Source organism: Epinephelus lanceolatus, chromosome 19 (genome assembly GCF_041903045.1).
Source record: "Epinephelus lanceolatus isolate andai-2023 chromosome 19, ASM4190304v1, whole genome shotgun sequence".
In the NCBI taxonomy this organism is placed as follows: Eukaryota; Metazoa; Chordata; class Actinopteri; order Perciformes; family Serranidae; genus Epinephelus; species Epinephelus lanceolatus.
In genome coordinates this window covers 31,929,036-31,946,188 of record NC_135752.1, presented here as the reverse complement: position 1 = coordinate 31,946,188, position 17,153 = coordinate 31,929,036, and the positions used below count along the sequence as shown (strand labels likewise).

General features: G+C 42.6%; 1 protein-coding gene across 4 annotated transcripts in view; it reads left to right on the top strand.

The window, feature by feature from the left end:
• rxraa (retinoid X receptor, alpha a) overlaps window positions 1–17,153 on the top strand; it is a 198,712-nt gene that overhangs the window by 90,599 nt on the left and 90,960 nt on the right. For all 4 annotated transcript variants that reach the window (XM_078162358.1, XM_078162359.1, XM_033647604.2 and 1 more), the window contains exon 2: window positions 11,682–11,795. In XM_078162358.1, coding sequence (XP_078018484.1) covers window positions 11,682–11,795 — 114 coding nt within the window. The remainder of the gene's footprint in view (window positions 1–11,681; window positions 11,796–17,153) is intronic.

Sequence of the window (17,153 nt, the reverse complement as noted above, 5' to 3'; positions counted from 1 at the left end):
AACAACTTGACATTAACAAGAAATGCACCTCTTTTTGTGTTAATGACAAGTTGACGTAATGATTATTCTTATTATGACAAAGACATCTTCTGGTAATGTCATCCTGGTTAATGTCAAGTTGTCATAATCAAGACAACCCAAACAATATCAACTTGTCATTACAAAAACTGAATGACACTTAATGACAGCCGTCATAAATGTTTATGGCATGTACATAATGTTTATGACAAGTTCATGACAATGTCATGTCACCCTTATGTAGATACCTTCAAGTAAAGTGTTACCGAATGTTTTTACTTGCATCTGAGTAGAGGAGAGATTTTGGGTTATTCTATACTTATTTAAGAGTGCTTCCTCACCTTTGTGTGTTTGGTACTCATGATGCCACTTGCCACAGCCACCGTGTCTTTGACATACCTTGCAGGAAGATCAGAGGAGCCAGGCTAAGTATTGCTGTCACATATGCTCATAAAGAGAAAAGAAAGGGGAGTATTTTTTGTGCTATGCAAAATATAGCCTTTTAGGACATGATAAACGGTGAAAGAGATAGGTAAATAGCTATGGATGTCCCTGTAAGAGCAGCTGCAGCCTGCTTGGCAGAGTCTCAAGTGTAACGATTTGGTCGCCTCTTGGAATGCGTGGCATGTATCCATTCCTGAAGAGCACAAGAGAGATCACTCAGGCTTTGGAATAAGACTGTAACCCATAACAAGCCTCAGCCTCAGCTGTCTCACTCTACCAGCGAGCACTGTACACTCCACATGTGGGTGATTTTTACACATTTTATATTTGTATTTGCACAAGCCATTCAATGTGTCGCCATAACAAGTGGTTTATAGGCCGTTACTGGCTATTATCTCTCTGCAAATACCAATTAGCAGTGAAGCCTGGGTGTTGAATCTTTCAGTGTCAAGGCTTTCTGTAAAAGAACCCGTTGTTTAGTGCGCGGTTGCTTTTTCTGAGCAAATTATAATGAAGATGTCACTTCTTTTTTTGAATTATTTTCCTCTTCTCTAAATGTGGAACTGCGGCACCAGAGCCGAAGCACATCGTGATCACATACAGTAGCACTACATGCAAAGTATTACTTTCACAATTCAAGGTTGGACAGCTACATTACCATGTAGAACAAAGTGTTTTTCCCTCGCTGAATGGCATTTTAGAGGTGAAAAAAAATGGATGCAAGATTGATTATTATAATCATTCCTGTACAGTTTTTGAAAGTACGACTCATAAACTTTAATGAAGGTCTATTATCATTAACATTTTTTGCAGGATTGGCCCATCTTAAGAGTCATTATTTTACTGCTGACTTTAAAGGCGCAGCAATGTCTGGCTCCTTCTTGTTGTATTTCATAATTTTTACATAACAATCATAAAGAGCCAAAAAGCAAGTTGAGATTTGTAGCCAGAGCTTTCCTTACACCTTCTCAAGCCTGTGCTAAAGACCTAAGCATTAATTAGGCCTTTGCTTTTCCACAACCACCTCAGATGTTAAGTTTTGGGGGAATATCAATGTCATCTCCAAGGTTATTTTTTAAAATAACATGTTTATGGATAGAAATTTATCTAACAGTCTAATTTGGATTCCCTCAGTCCTCACTTTCTTTATATTTTAAAATACCCTGGGTAAATAAATACAGTGCACTGAGAAAAAAAACTGTTTACACCAAGGAACAAAATGTGTTCTACCTTCATTCTCACACAAATAGACGAAATGCACTGCTGAGTTTCCTTCACAAAGGATTTGCGTGGAGCTTAGGTGCCAGGTTGAGGTTTGTTTATTTTCAAGAGTTAGTATGAAAAACAGCTCCTTTTCAAGGTACAGCAGTCTCAAGCCATGTCATTAATACGGGACCCAAAACGCTGATACTTGAAGGTTTATTCAGTGAGAGAGCCCTGTTGTCTCCATTCATTATCTTGGCCCAAACTCTTCATTCCAAAGCTTGACTTTGCTCTGTAAGCACTGTTTTCCTGTCCAAGTCCTTCGCGGTCCAGCCTGGCTCGATGTCACACAGTGATACTGAATCAGAGGTGTGCACTTTACAACCAATTTACTGTAGATTTGAAATCCCGGGCAGGATTATTTCAATATTTTCCCCTTCTGGAGTCTACTCCCTAATGGAGCTTTGCAGTCAACAGGCTGGAATGAACATTACTGATTTTAAAATCCCCCTATTCATATTTAATGCCTCTAACTTTAAGAGGAATTTCAGCCAAAGAGTGCACTTAATCCCTGTTTTTAAAACTGTCCTGCGAGTGGTCTGTCTTGTGTAATTCTTATTCGACTGTATTATGAATTTTAGTGTTTTTATTGTCGTCCTGCTGCACAGTGCACACCCATGCACAGCAGCTGCCGCTCCAGATGTTTTTAATTCAGGTTTTGAATTATGTACCACTTCATAATGATGTTTCACAGAACAGTCTGAAACACACTGTTTCCCATGATGTGTATGTCTGTGTCTGTGTTTTAATCAAGCGTTTAAAATGTAACAGTATTTCCATTTTAGGAGTGACACGTAATTACCCAAAAAATATTTATTGGTGTCGAGAAATGTATTAATTACTTTGATTTTTATATTACAACATTCTTCATAATCAGTGCTTAACGTTAACATCTAGACTCACAAGTCAGTCTATAGATGCTTTGCTTAACTAAAGACTGATGTCTTTCTCCCTGATTTTGTGTTTAGATGGGCGGATACAATTTCAGAGTTTAAAAAAACTCCCTATGTTGCAGAACCAATAGTAAATCCGCAGGGTGGTCCTTCGGTGGCTCGCTGAGCTCTTGTGCTCCTAAACATAGTCCGACTGCATTAAAAGTTTTAAACAGAGTCGCTGTAAGTCCTTCATTTCCACAATCTTGTGGACTGAGCACACTTTTGATAAAACAGAGTTAAATGTCTCGGCATCCATTTTCTTGCGGACGAGAAAAGGGGGAGCGCACATTTCTGGGAGGGCGTGTCCTTTTTTAAAATGCAAGAGGCGTTACTTTGTTGCCGGCTGTTTTCTCTGGTGTGTTAAACAGATTTTAGAAAGGAGTGTCCCCAGACTATCAGAAGCCGGAGATCTCTGATTGTCTGGTGGCGAGACTAGCTAACATCCAACTTTTTTATTTAATGGAAAAGGTTTTAATCTGCATTCACCCCGAGGTCAAATGACTGCAGTAGTCACGAGTGTAAATCAGCTCTAGCTCCAATCGGCTTCAATTGGCAGTGATGGAAATGCAACACCAGGGTCAACGCACTAATTTTAGCCCCTTTGCCAGCACGATGCAATGACAGACGACCACAAGATGGCGTCCTTCTCAGTTCCCTAATGAGTCTGCACCCATTGTAAGAGGGATTTAGTAAGAAATATAAAAAAAAGAACTAACTTCTGTGACATTTTCACTGGCCTCCATGCTGCTTTCTACTGTTTACTAACCTATTTTCTAACCAGTCTGTGACGTTGAATGTGACTTACAAGAACACAGAGAGGCATACTTGTCTGCTGCAGAGTTTTTTTTATACAGCTCTGGTCTATTGGCGATGGGAAAGGATTCTATCACTTATTTTAATGTGTTTTCTTATTATTCAGAAGTGCATACCTGCCACTTTTGGTGGAAAAAAGAGTATTGTAGAGACTAGGCTTTTAAAGTTGAGTGGTTTGAGCATTTGTATATGTGCCCTGCTGGCTCGCGTGAGAGTATGTATGCAGAAGGTCTGACAACAACAAAGCCAGAGTGAGCATGCCTTGACTTTGTCATGTGTTGACCTTGATTGGTGAATCTGGGGCAGAGTTACAGGACAAATTGTTCGGAAGAGAAGAACAGAGGATGTGGGTGGCAGCACAAGTCCTTCGTCCTGTTTTGTCCTTGGCTGTTTGTGCATATTTACATCCTCAGTTCGTGGATTCAACATGTACTAGGATGAGGCTGCAGGAGGAGGTTAATGGGAGACTATGCTCCTGTAGAGATGGGAGTGTGGGCGTGTGGAGTTAATTTAGCAGGCTAACAGGAAGCGTGCTCTGGGACCTTCCACCAGGACTCAGGCAGCCAGGGAGTGGGGCACAGGTCACCATGCTGTACTGTACCACACCTCACTTTATGCCTCGGAGCCCCTCTGCACTGCTCTTGATGCATTAGATTCCCCCCGCAGAATATTCATCTCCATACTGTGAAGCCAAGCTTTATTTTAACATCAGACGCTGGAGGTAATTCTCTTTGATCACTCCAAAATGTCAGCTACGATCAAGGAAAATCGAGGCCATGAACTTAGGCCAGAACCGTATCCGATTGCAACCATTAATCAAGGCTAAAAATAGCAGTTTTGACGCAAGATTGAAGCAGTGCAATCTTGGTTGAATCCTACAAAATATTGGATGAATTTCCTCCCGAGATCCATTAGAGGAAGCCCATAAAACAAAGTTTTATCTCCCCCTTTCTGAGGGTGATAATTCACTGCCGAGAAAGGGCCAGTGTGCGCTGTGCCAAGGGCTGTTGGCATGTGCAGATAGTCCGTCATGTGAACGGCTACTGTAAAGATCGGCAGAGGGATAGTAGATTTTTAAATGCTTCCTTGTGTCCGTTCCCGGGTGAAAGGAGCCTCTTTTAGCCTCGCAGCTCTTTCTGAGTCCAATCACACAAATTTGATTAGAGTCGTTTGCCCAAGGAGCTGCTGTGGCTGCTGGGCCGCAGTGAGGCCCTTGTTCCCCTATTTGCCCCGGAGAAAGGTTCTGACGTGCACAAGCAGCCTTTGAACCGGCCCCTTCTTTTCTTCCCCTTTAACCTCATTTACCACACACTTTTAGTTTCTCTCCTCCACCCCACCCCTCTCCGTCTGTGGCTGCTCACTAGCGGCCTGCCTTTGGCTTCATCACATCACAGCAAGTGAGACAAATGACTGTTATAAATTAAGAGGAACCGCTGCTTTGGTGTCGTCTCAGCTTAACCCCAGCACTGCGTAATGTTTTATACAATGCTTCGCGAGTGGGCAGTACATCTCTGTGGGAAAGGTGAACTTGAGCCACAGTCAAAATACATCCATCTGTCATTAAGTATTGAATACTCCAAACAGACTTTATTCATAACCTCTACTTTACAGCCATTATGTTTGCAAGTTTACTCAATGTCTGGAAGCCGTTGAATTTCGTTTTGGCAAAGAAGCGTGTGTGTGTGGGAGAAATCAAACCAAGACTGAAAATTTCTATGCCAACCAATCGAGTGACTCGTGGAGGTGGTGGGGTTGGTTATTCACACCAGCAGTTGCAACGGAATTGAAAGGAAGTGGGCGGAGCTTTGACAGCGGCAGATTTTGCCACAACCACAACCACAATTTCAGCTAGTTGTCTCCAGACGTGTGTCCTCTTTACAATGTGACAGAGTTATGTCTGGCTTTGCGAGAGTAGTCATAACCTCAGTGTCAACAAGGGCAGTGGAGCAGCAGCGTTGTTTAATAATGATATCTTTTTTCTTTTCTTTTTTTTTTTGTAACTGAGAGGCACATGAGTCAAGGTTTTGTAGCTATGCAAAGCTGTATCAAATACGGTTGAGTTGATGGTGTGTCTATTTGTTGTCTCTTGCTACCATTTATCAATGAATCCATGCTATTTTTCACAACCTTGTTTAACTTAAATTCAGCATGAATTAAAGTTTTAAAATTTGTCTAATAAGGTCTAAGAGAAAGTTGTGAGAACTGCCCATGGTTTGTAGACGTAGAACATGTGCTTCTCAATAATAACAGTCTGAAAGTTACGGTTTTTACAAAGGTCATCTTTGTCAGCTCTACCTTTTCTACAGATGCCTTGCAGCCTCAAATGCCACACCAGGGCAACTGCCACTTTCATTATCCTGAGACTGTGTGAAAGTGCAGACTCAATTTCAGACAAAGTAGGAAGGCAAGGTTCTTTTTTTGTTGTTGTTGAAAGAGCCGTTACAGAAAGGTGCTCTTGTTCAATTCAAAAGCGCCTCAGTTTAGGTCTCGCAAAACACAGTGGCTTAATAAGTCATTCAATAAAGCTGTCCAGTTAACTTTTTATTGCCAGCCCAGACCTCAAACAGCGGTTGGTTTTGTGACTCACAACTTGAGTGACAAATGCAAGTTGCAGATTTTAGTCACTGTTTGTTTTCCAGTGTAGTGAGGACTACTCATAGCATCGACCTCCTTGTCATTTTGTTAACCTATTAAGGCAGGATGCAACGTATGTGTGTATAGGAAGTTTTGCAGCAAGTGTTCTGGTTTGTTGTGGCTGAACCTGAGAATTATGTCTTCCAGTCAAGGTCTTCATGGGTATCTGTTTCTGCAGAATTTGTCTAATCTTCCATTAGGGTTGAAAGAAGCCCTCAGGTGGCTGATTTTGCCCTAATTCATCCAAGGCAGAGGCAAATTACAACTCTTAAGAATCTGTAGCTACAGCAAAACAGTTAGCATTTAGTTTCACTACGTATAAGCCACGTTCCTGGTTTGGTTTGTTTGACATACTGCAGAGTCCTGAAGCCCTTGTTTATCTGAAGGGTTGTCTTATGTCTTCGGACTTGGTTCACCTGCTTTCATTGACCAGTCTTGTATCTGGTTTGGCTGCTTAGGGACCCTTAAGGTCTCAGTAATGGGGTCTAACTTCGGGTGGAATTTCAACCCAAGGATTGTGTTTCTGAAACTAAAAGAAGGCGTGTAATCAATCCACATAGGCTTAGAAACATGTAAACAACAACAGAAGGATTTACATGTGTGTAAAATAAGTCTGTTTTTCCTCAGCAAGTATAATAGTATGATCAGCATCTAGGTATTGCCTCCAGTTATCTTCATGAGGTTTGCTTTGTTGTGGTGATAGATCTGCTCAAGCTTTGTTCTGGTTGAGATAAATAAGAGCTTAGAGGCATGTTTAAATGTGGCTCTTTTCCTCAAAATGGGTATCAATGAGGGGGAGGGAAGACAGTTTGCTGATGGGGCAGATATGCTCAGGAGCAGGTTTGGACGCTCTCCATGCTGTTGATCGGGATCAGAGAGGGATGCAGCGCTCAGATGAGAAGTGTTTGATTATCAGCTGATGGGTCCTGAAGTGTCTCTTCGCTCCACACTGAGAGCTCACTGAAGTGAAGAACAGGGCGAGTTGTTTCAGCACATAGGCTCTGTCAGAGTGGTAATTGTTGGTGTAATGAGATGGTGCTGCATGGGATTAGCTCTCTTTAGGGTAAAGCAAACATCAGAGGATCATTAAGTCTTCTACGTGATGCCTTTCATTTCTAGGAAAGCGACATTGCACGCATGCACAGAATGTGCTCGACGCAGTTGCAGAAAGCATTGACGTAGTGGTGATTAGGGCTGCGACTGGTTATTTTCATTATTGCTTGTTGTGTCTGAATAGTTAAAAGAAATCTGTCCAATGATTTAAAGCAGAAAAGCAGCAAAAGTAACTGGAAACAAATGGAAGGCATTTTTGCTTGGTGTTTCAGTGGTGGAACAATTATCTTGAAATCATTGTCATGTCCAATTCAATGTCATGGATATATCAAGGACATGTGGGCAAGCACTTGAGGAACACACTGGAGTCTTCAAGGTCATGTCAGAGGACGGGCAGGAGGAGGGGAGAGAGTATTGAACTGTCAGAATCATGATCGGCTTTATTGGCAGAGCATGTGAAAACACACAAGTAATATGATCCTGTTTTTTTGCATCGCTTTTACATACTTAGACAGAAAAAGACATTACAGCTAGGAGCAGGGACAACAAAGCTGGACAAATAAAGGTGAAGAATATGTCTTACACAAGTTTCCTTTTTCTTCTGTGAAGCATTGAGGCACGCTGTAGTATACTGCTGAAGGTGAATGGTATTCACAAGGGTGACCCTGGCGATTGATGGCTTTGCTGGTCCGTCCTTCTGCGCACTCTACCAGGACCTTAGCCCCTGGAGTCACATGTGGGAAAGGCTTTTTTTATTGCACCTGGGAGATGCATTAAAGGCCCAATGATCTTTGACCTTGGGCTTCATCACCCTGGCAACACGGGACATGAACAATCGTCACACTTAAAGAGAGCTGGGCTGCGATCCCTTAAACTCTCGTAAACGCTTGATTGTATTTCATTCAAAAGGCTCGAGTTTGTGGGATCTTGTAAAGTTGGAAAGCGCTTTCACTGATGCATCTGTGATAAATGAGAATCGTCCGTTAATGAAAATACTTCTGCTCTTATCAGTGAGGTTTGTTATAATGGCAAATTTACACACCTTTGTTTCATTAGAACCTTGTCATTAGGCCTTTCTTTTATTAGCCTTATATCAATAAAAACCCTTCTTTCATTAGCGGAACATCTCAAAGGCTTGTCTTCATTAGCACAAGGTTGTAAATGCTGGATGCGATTTCATTAGCAGCCTATCTTTAATGAGGAAACCCCCAGTGTGTTTACGTTGCTCTGATCCCCCATGATCACTGGTAAGGATAATGCTGATTGGCTCCAAGTGGGGGGAAGGTTTGAGCTTGTCCCCCGAAGATTGGAGCATACACTTATTAAAGCCAATGAGATCCTTGCTGCTTAGAAGTGAAGAGCAAGATCAAACATTCCTGTAATCAAGGTCCTGCTAAAGTATACGTGCCAAGACGTATCGATGCAGTGCGATAGGGAAGATTTAATGACAAGACATGTACCAACCTTACCACTCATGACAGCGGATCCTGAACCTGCACGTACATGTCTGAGCTGCTGCTGCCACACTTTCATCATTTAGTTCAAGGCCTGAAAAGTAAAGCCCTTCACTGAAAATGATTTATGCTGCCAATAGGAAAGAGACACGTACATGCCTCTGAAATCCATAGCTTCTCAAATATTTGTACAACTGTCAAGTGGCTGAATGTTTGATTCATTTTTCATAGTTTGATTTCTCTGAAAATGACAAAATGTAAATTACCGATCCGTGTATATACTTTGAAAATAAAAAAAGGATAAAGTGTCTTTTTCTTCAGGTGAAATTCCGAGTGTTTGAACACCATATTTGAGTATCGCTCCATCCCGTGGGAACATAACTCCAGTGGATGGCTCGCAGTGTTGCGCTCTTTTCTGGGGGGGGGGGGGCTGCTGTCTGCTCAGTTTACTCCTGATTTTGGAAAAGTCCAGCTTGACTGCGAGCCTGGGCTCATATGTTAATGCCTTAATCTTCAGTGACATTGCTCAGAGCTTTATACCATGTGTCATTGTTTGCCCTTTAACCCCTTTGTACAGCCAGGAATGTGCTGTGTTACTGGAGAATTGATTCGCTCGGTAAAGGTGGGGGGATATGCCGCTGATTGTAATAGATTGAGCAGGACTTTGAAGCGGAGTTTTACAAGATTCTAACAAGAAGAAACCAGAGTTCATGGACCTCATACAGGAGTACTGAAAGAACTCGAGTATCTCATTGCAGAAGGCCTTCTGCAATGAGATACTCGAGCAGGAGCAGTACTTTTTAGTGTAAGTTCTTGAGGATAGCAAAGCATCTTTAAATATTCTGGTGTACTGACGGAATAGTTGATTGATTTTGATTTTATTTGTCTTTTAACGTTTGGGAAATTAGGCAAGATGGACTATTTAATTAGTATTTCTTCAATAGTTGACAATTGCAAATGGTCTATCTGTCATTTATAGTCTTTGTGTAGATATAAATGTCAGTTATGTGAATTAGTATTGTTTTTTGTACCTTTTGAAGCATCATTTGAAATGTGTTCACGACATTCTGGATCTGGATATCATTTATTACATTAATACTAGCTATTTGTATGTACGACACTGTTAAGCATCATCATCACCATCTCCATCATCGCCATTGAGCTCTTGTATTGGAGTCGATGACTGAAATGATCTCAAGTGATAAATTGCATCCAAGCTAAGAGGAAAAACATGTTTATTAGTGTTTGTGAACTAATCCCTTAAAATTGACAACAAAGATTTTCAGAACTTAATCACACACACAGTCTTGACTCAAAGCCAGTCATCTCTTAAGCTGTCATTATGTAGAATCAAACATAGAAACATAAATTGTCATTACGCTTAGCTAATGCCCTTCCAACACGCCTTTACACTTAATGATACCCATAAAAAGAGAGTTTTAGAGTCGCCGCTATTGTTTTCTGTTGACTTTTCCCAACGTCTGATAACAACAATCGCATTATTGTTCAGCAAACATTGAGATATGGCGTACGAGGAGAAACATGTTTACTTCTAGTTTAATGAGACAGTCAAAATGCCCTGCGCATCTGTTTTATTTAATTCACAATGTTCAGGATGATCTCAGTCTGCCTGCGTTTGCTCCTGCTGGTCCAGACTTGCTTTGCCCTGTCATTCCCTGCTTCATCCATAATGCTAATCAAAGCTTTGAAGGATGCATCGGACATGTATTTGCCGCCCACCACCCCACTCCTTCCTCACACGTCCACGTATCTGCACACACACATGGCACACACTCACATTTGCACACCCTTATAAGCAGAACGTATCAGCATCCCAGACAGCTTATCATGGGGAACTAATTCAATATCCCTTTGCCTGTTTTAAATGTCATTCTCTGAGCTCATCCGGAGTGACATGTTTTTCATGGTGGAAATAAAGGCGCTTTATTGAGCTCAGAACGCAGAGATTGGGGGGGGGCGGGGGTCCTCCGCCTGCTGCTCTTGATGTTTGCTGGAAATCTAAAGGTCCTCATGAGGAATGAATAAAGTTTGGATTTGCAGAGATGTGCCAATGCCAATGAGATCCGCATGAGCTACCCAGTCGATAAAGACGGAGAGAATCCTCCTCTGACTGAGGAAAGTGAGGTTCACACAGAAGTTTCTACTCTGGCGAGAGGCAGATTATCAATCATGAAATGAAAGGCCACCCATATGCCACTTTAAGCCAACAGTATTCAAGGGATATTCAGGAAGGTCATTCGTGTTAGGGTTAGTGCTACAGGATTAGAGTTTGGAACATGTTTGCAATTCATGGTTTGATTTATGGTGCATTTGGTTCCACCTTTACGTATTTTATACATCCTGCTCCAATGTTGAATATTAGAGTGCTGTTATTCAAGAAATATTTCAGCAAAACATTTCTGCTGTAGGTTTATTTGTTGCTCTTCCTCTTTGCTGGATAATGTCAGTGACGAGTGAATGCTGGTCTGGAGGGGGTACAGCCTACTCAGTTGCTTCATTGTGCCGGATAATGACTTCCCTATTGAAAATGACCCCTGTGACCCCCAGAGACAGACAGTAAGACAGCCCCGTCCAGCCCCTCGAGGCACCTCGGCCCGATCTGGCTGTTTGCCCACACAGAGCTGGTAACCTCGGTCCCCTGCCCAGGCCGCTTTTTGCCTTCCTCCGGGCCAGCTTTGCCCAGTATTCTGCAGGCTCTGTCCGCCCTCTGAAGCCCTCGCCCTGGGTACAGCCACAGGGCTGACATGAGCAGTGAGCTGGTGAGGAGGTTAGAGTGAGGGCCAGCCGGCCACAGAACTGTAAATGTGAGAGGTTGGCAGGGTCTGATGGTGGCACGATGTTGGCAGGAATACATTTTTAACTCTCTCCTCACCCAATGAGCATCAAACAAGGATTCCCTAAAGGCATAATCCCATTTTTGGCATTTGCAGGCCTTTGTTTCACCAGTGATGTATGCTCACAAGAGTCCCGTTCATTGTCCACTGGACGCCATATTTCCAATCTATTTCTTTCTGTGTCTAATTTTTCCTCATGTTTTCCATTTCAGGGTTCCTGAAGCCCCAGTGCTCGTTGGCTCCTCCCATGCAGCGAGGTCGCTCGGGCGATGCCTGTTCCTGTTTCAGTGGCATGTGTCCCCTCCACCAGCGTCGCCTATCCTCAGGTAACACTGACTGTGTAAACAGACCTGATGTACTTGTCCTTTCTTGAGTGAAATATAGGAGAATGTTTGCCTTGCACTTGCAATATATCTTGTTAGCTTCAAGTCATGCATTTGTGTCAGACCAGTCAGCATCCTATGAGGAACGACTGGCAGCTGCGGGCGTGGTTTAGGTGTGTGTGATGAGAGATGGTGGATTCTAAAGAGGTTAGAATAGATGCTGCAATAGATGCTCCATCGTTAATAGAAAAGATGCTTCGCTCTTTTCCTGTCCCGACTGTCTTAGGCTTCTGTGATAGATGGGTAAAGACAGACGGCTCATGTAATCACCTGCTAAGTGTATTTTTTGAAGTGCCTGCCTGTTTCTAAACAGTTTGAATGACTGGAAATGTGGCGTGTCAGGTTAGGAGTATGCACTTGTCCTCGGTGAACCACCAGGCAGGGAATGGTTTTGGTAGTATTGTTAGGTAAGTCGGATTTGCAACAGCAAAATGAGCATCTGTTTTTTAAAAGTGCATCTCATCTTATTTAATTTAATCTGTGTCAAGACATCAAAGGCAGATCAAAATATTTTTCAAAGACCAGTATGTAGTTGCATAGTTTTAGTTTATTAGTTTCAGTTTGCTCTCTGACAAACACACATGTAAATGCCAGTGCCTCCAGCAGAGGTGTGGCTGGGGGCCTTTTTGGAAGCAGTGTTCAGTCTGTTTTTCATGCTAAATTGTATCTTTGCATGTTACGGACATGTCAACAGTGACAGTGTGAGACCAGCCCCTTCCTCCAAAACACCTCGGATCTCCCGCCCCCAAGCAGGGTCTGACATCAGTGGACATTCTGAATGAAACTGTCTGGTACTGTATGTGCGTAATGAATAGGGGACGAAGCTGTGCAGAACATGTGGCTGCCGCTAATACATTTATCACTCTATCCCCAAGGCTCGCTCCCTCTACCGTGTCAGTGCTGTGACCAGCTGAGCTGCCTGTCATGTGAGGAGAGCATGACTCGTATGGCAAGACAAAGTCACATAAACATGTAAACAGCTCGACGAGAGCAGCCGTTTTATTTTAAAGTTTGATGCTTTTGGATATATTTTTATCCTTGAACCAGAACCTCTCAGTACACGGAGGATGTAGGCGTTCATTCAGGCTTATTTTTAATGTTTTGTGTTAGTTCTGAAAAGATGTCTTTGAGCAGAGCCTTAGTGCACATAAATATAGAAGACCTTTTCTTCATTTATTTTTTGGAGAACACAAGCATTTCCTAATAAAAACCGAGTGCTTTTCCTCTTTGTCTTGTTTTGAATTAGCTTGGAGTTTTGTCTCTTTGTTCCATTTTGCGCAGCACTACAAACTAATCACTCCTTTCTGGTCTGCTTTATTAAATTCATTTTTACCCTACTTGAAGTGCTCTTAGCTGCATCAGTGTAATTGCTCGTTGAAGCGGTTCGTTGGATTTGAAAAGGTACAAGTAAATATTATTATATTATATTCTGTTCAGTCAGCCCTCCAGTGCTCACGAAATTTCGTAATCTGTTTTCTAAACCAGGGCAAATTAGGGAAAACACTTCAAATATTGAAGAGAAGACATGGAAAATTTTAGCAAAGAGGTGCAAATACAACTAAAAAAATTCAATACTCTGTCTCATAACTCTGTTCAGAATCTGGTTATAAGCAGAGTATCTGCATTTGATAAGCAAACAGAATCCATGCATGTTTATTTTTTGTCTTTATCAAGTCTGCCTTGAGGTCCATAATTGAAATCATTAAATTTTACCTGCCAGTATGTGATTAAATATGGTTTCTAGGGGTCACTGAAATCCTCATAAGTTGGAGGATTTAAGGTTAAAAAAAAAAAATCAAGGCTTTTTGAAGCACTTGAATTTATATTAATGTACACAAATAGAAATTGCAGTTATTTTGTTTTTTTTTACTTAAAATTAAATCAGCTGTTTTTAATTGTTGTCCATAAGCTTCTGTTAAACCTGCCAGTTCTCAATATAAAAATTGTCACTGTTGTAACAATAACTAATCTTTATCCGGGTCTCAAACTTTGCCGTAATGGATCCTTGAATTTAAGGGAAGTGGGCCTGGAAAGTCTTTGAAATGTCATTGAATTTGATGCACAAGAAGGTGTGGGAACCCTGGTTTAAAAAAAGATGTAATGAAATTTACCGACATGATTACACTGATCACATCCGTCACTGGAAACATGTATTAGACATTTCAGAAACACGGCCTTGATACCTTGAAAGAGGTAATCGAAAGGGAAAGTGAATTGAAATGGATAGTACTGGTATATAATATATGTTATTCAGACAGTGTAAGTATTTCTGGTTACATTGCCTTTTTATTGCATGAACCATTCTATAAATGCAAAGTGAAAGTTCAGAACAGGACACCAACCACTGAGGCACATGGGAATTATGTCCCTGCTGCAGGTTCAGACGTCTCCAGGGAAACAACATGTACATGTCTAACAATTATGAAGAAGCAATTCTGTTTTACTGTTTTGTACGCTTAAAAGAAAACAGTGTAATTCCAAAAATCTTATTTTTCTCTTTAGAACATTAAGGGTTTTTAATGCTTGGTGGAGTCAAGATAAGAACCCACTACCCTCTCTTTCACAGGCATACTATTTCACGGACAAGTTTCAGCACGATCAGCGAGGTGCACAATTTTTTCCACCAACCTCACCCCCATCTTTGTGTATTTTACAGAGCTATCTTGATTGATTGCAGCATTTTTTACTGTCACAGCCTGCAGTAAGGGTGTACGTGTTTCCTGAACAATTAGGAGCATCTGGATTAGAAGTATAGTCTTGCTGAAGTATGTCGAAGGTTTTCCTTCTTTGTGTTGTGGCTATTTTAGGAGCTGGAGCATGCTAGGATAGGAGGCGCAGTGGATTATTTTGTCTACCTCAGATCCAGGGGCAAATGGAGAGGACAGGAGGAGTGAAAGTGCTGAAAAAGGTGCAATAAACTATCTTCTATTGTTGTAGTTTTGCTACAGGAGATGTTAAACAAATTCAGTGGTGTGTTAAGAGCTCCCTGAGCAGCCAAGAGCAGAGTGTACTTGTAGAGAAAGTGAAGTAACTGTTAAGTCATAGCTGCAGAGGTTGGACAGCCGCTCTGGAGTCTGAAGTTTATAGACCCTGTAATAATCATGGGTCTAATTATGGAACGTGTTACTATAAATCCACCAGTGTCCCCAGATCGTGTGATTGTCCTCCAATCTCGACGTTCCAGCCGGCTGGCTACGGCCACAATGACAAGCTGCTGTGGGAGGTGCGAGGCGTGTAGCGGTGACCAAGCAGGAGGTTTCTGGGAAGGCTTGCTAGCCTCGCCCGGGGAGCCGTATTCAGCAGCGATCTGCTGAACTCCAGGCCGCACACTGATGTGGCCAGGCTCCGGTTTCAGTGGTTTTACATTGTTTGGGCTTTTCAAAAACAAACTTACTGGAATGGGACTGTGAGAAACGCAGCGTTCGGGACCTCGCTTTTCCGCAGGAGCATTTCAAAAAGGCAATCATTTAGTGTTTTTTATGAGAAAACGGAGTCATGATGGGAAAAACATTTTTTTCTTTTTTGGAATTGTGGTGTATGAGGTGAGAGAGAGGGAAAGCATAAAAGAGAGACGGCATTGAAAACAGGGCTTTTTGAAAAGGCCCTCACAATGCAGGCCTTGTGCTGTGATTTGGTCTGTCCTCACCGAGCTGAGCAGAGGAATGGAAAAGATTATCCGCAGGAATGTCTGGGGTGCCCTCAAACGGAGCGGGCCGCGTGACTGGCCAATGGGAGCGAGGCCTGCAGAGCGGCGGGCTAATTTTTTCCTGATGAACTCAGCCGCCTGCTCCACAATGCAGTCTGATTGCCAGGGCTGAACCCACATATGGTCTGTGTTTGGAGGGTCCAAATGACAGGACCAATTCTGCTTGGAGAGAAAAGGGGGTGGGGGTGTTGGATGTAGATGATTATTACTGGCTCCCCCTCTTTTTTATTTCATTAGCTTTGGATGTGGCTGAGCGGTGTCCCGGAAACCAACTGACATGATCTGACTGTCCCACCCGTTATTTCTCATTACCTGCTGTGGTTAACCCACCAGGTGTTTTTGTGATTCATCATCTCTTTACTGATGGTGTTTTGTACAAATAAGTAGCAATTATGCCCAAAGCCAAGCCACATAGTGTTCACGGCCGTCCCACTTCATTACCATGCCTCAGAATTATCTCACTGCCTCACAAATCCTGCCAATTAATTTGGAACCCATTTACTATTCAGAGGACTTGGACAGCGGCTCCATAGCCCGTCCACCTCGACCAGGGCCAGAGTAAACTACAGGGAAATGCAAGTGACACAGCTCCAGCTCCGTGCAAGGAATGTGTGCGCGTTCACTGTTTTTCTGTGTGGCGCTTTTTAGCATCAGTGCGGCAGTAAAAAGCCATGTGGTGGGCCTCCGGAGAAAGGCAGCATGTGTTTGCAGACCTTGTGGTCACACAGCAGGGTTTGAGTGTAGAAATTGGGGTAGGGAGACGAAGGAGGCTAAAGAGAGAGGTTGAAGGGGGGGTTAAAGTGGCTCCCGGCTCCTCATATTTCCCATCGCGGGGTCCTGCAGAGGTGAGGAGGGTCACAGAGAGGGAGCTCGTTAGCCTCAGCGTGCTCCATGCTCCTAGCGCTCTAATTGGCTGACCGGAGTCAGCACTCTTGCTGGCTGCTTCCTGTTAGGTCAGGAGCCAGAGGGGCCGGAGGACGCCAAGCTGCCGATTATTGGCCCTGGCCCCCATTCATTCAGGACACTACAGGTTTTTTTTAATGCACAAACTCCAACTTTCCAGACTCATCTTGAGCAGCAACCAGCCAATCTCTGCAGTTGTTTAAAGGAGAGGGGGTTTACTGGAGGCCAGAGGACTGGCGTTTGTCATAACTGGGATAAGAACTGCCAAACTCTTCGGTTAATTGGCTTTTTTCATTTATATTAAACTAACCAGATACTGTTAGAAGTGAGATTTGGTTCCTAAGATATACAAGCTCTTCATGCTGCTCTTTGAAATCGCTGACACTTGAAGAGGGTTTGTACATTGCAAAAAATGAAATGGGATGGGACACAGAAATGTACCCAAATGAGGAGATTTGATTGCCTTTCCTGGTCCCTGAAATGGAAACATGAGAACAATGATAGCGTGATAAAATCTGGCCTGATTAGTATCTCTCCCTAATGTGATTTAACAGAAGAGGGCTCATTGTTGAGAAATCTGTCATCTAATTGAAAACAACTTTGTTGTAGCATATTTACAACCACACAGCTGTTGTTGCTTGGTGTCAGATGATGGATGTAATTTAATAAAAATGATGGTATGTTGTGAAGGA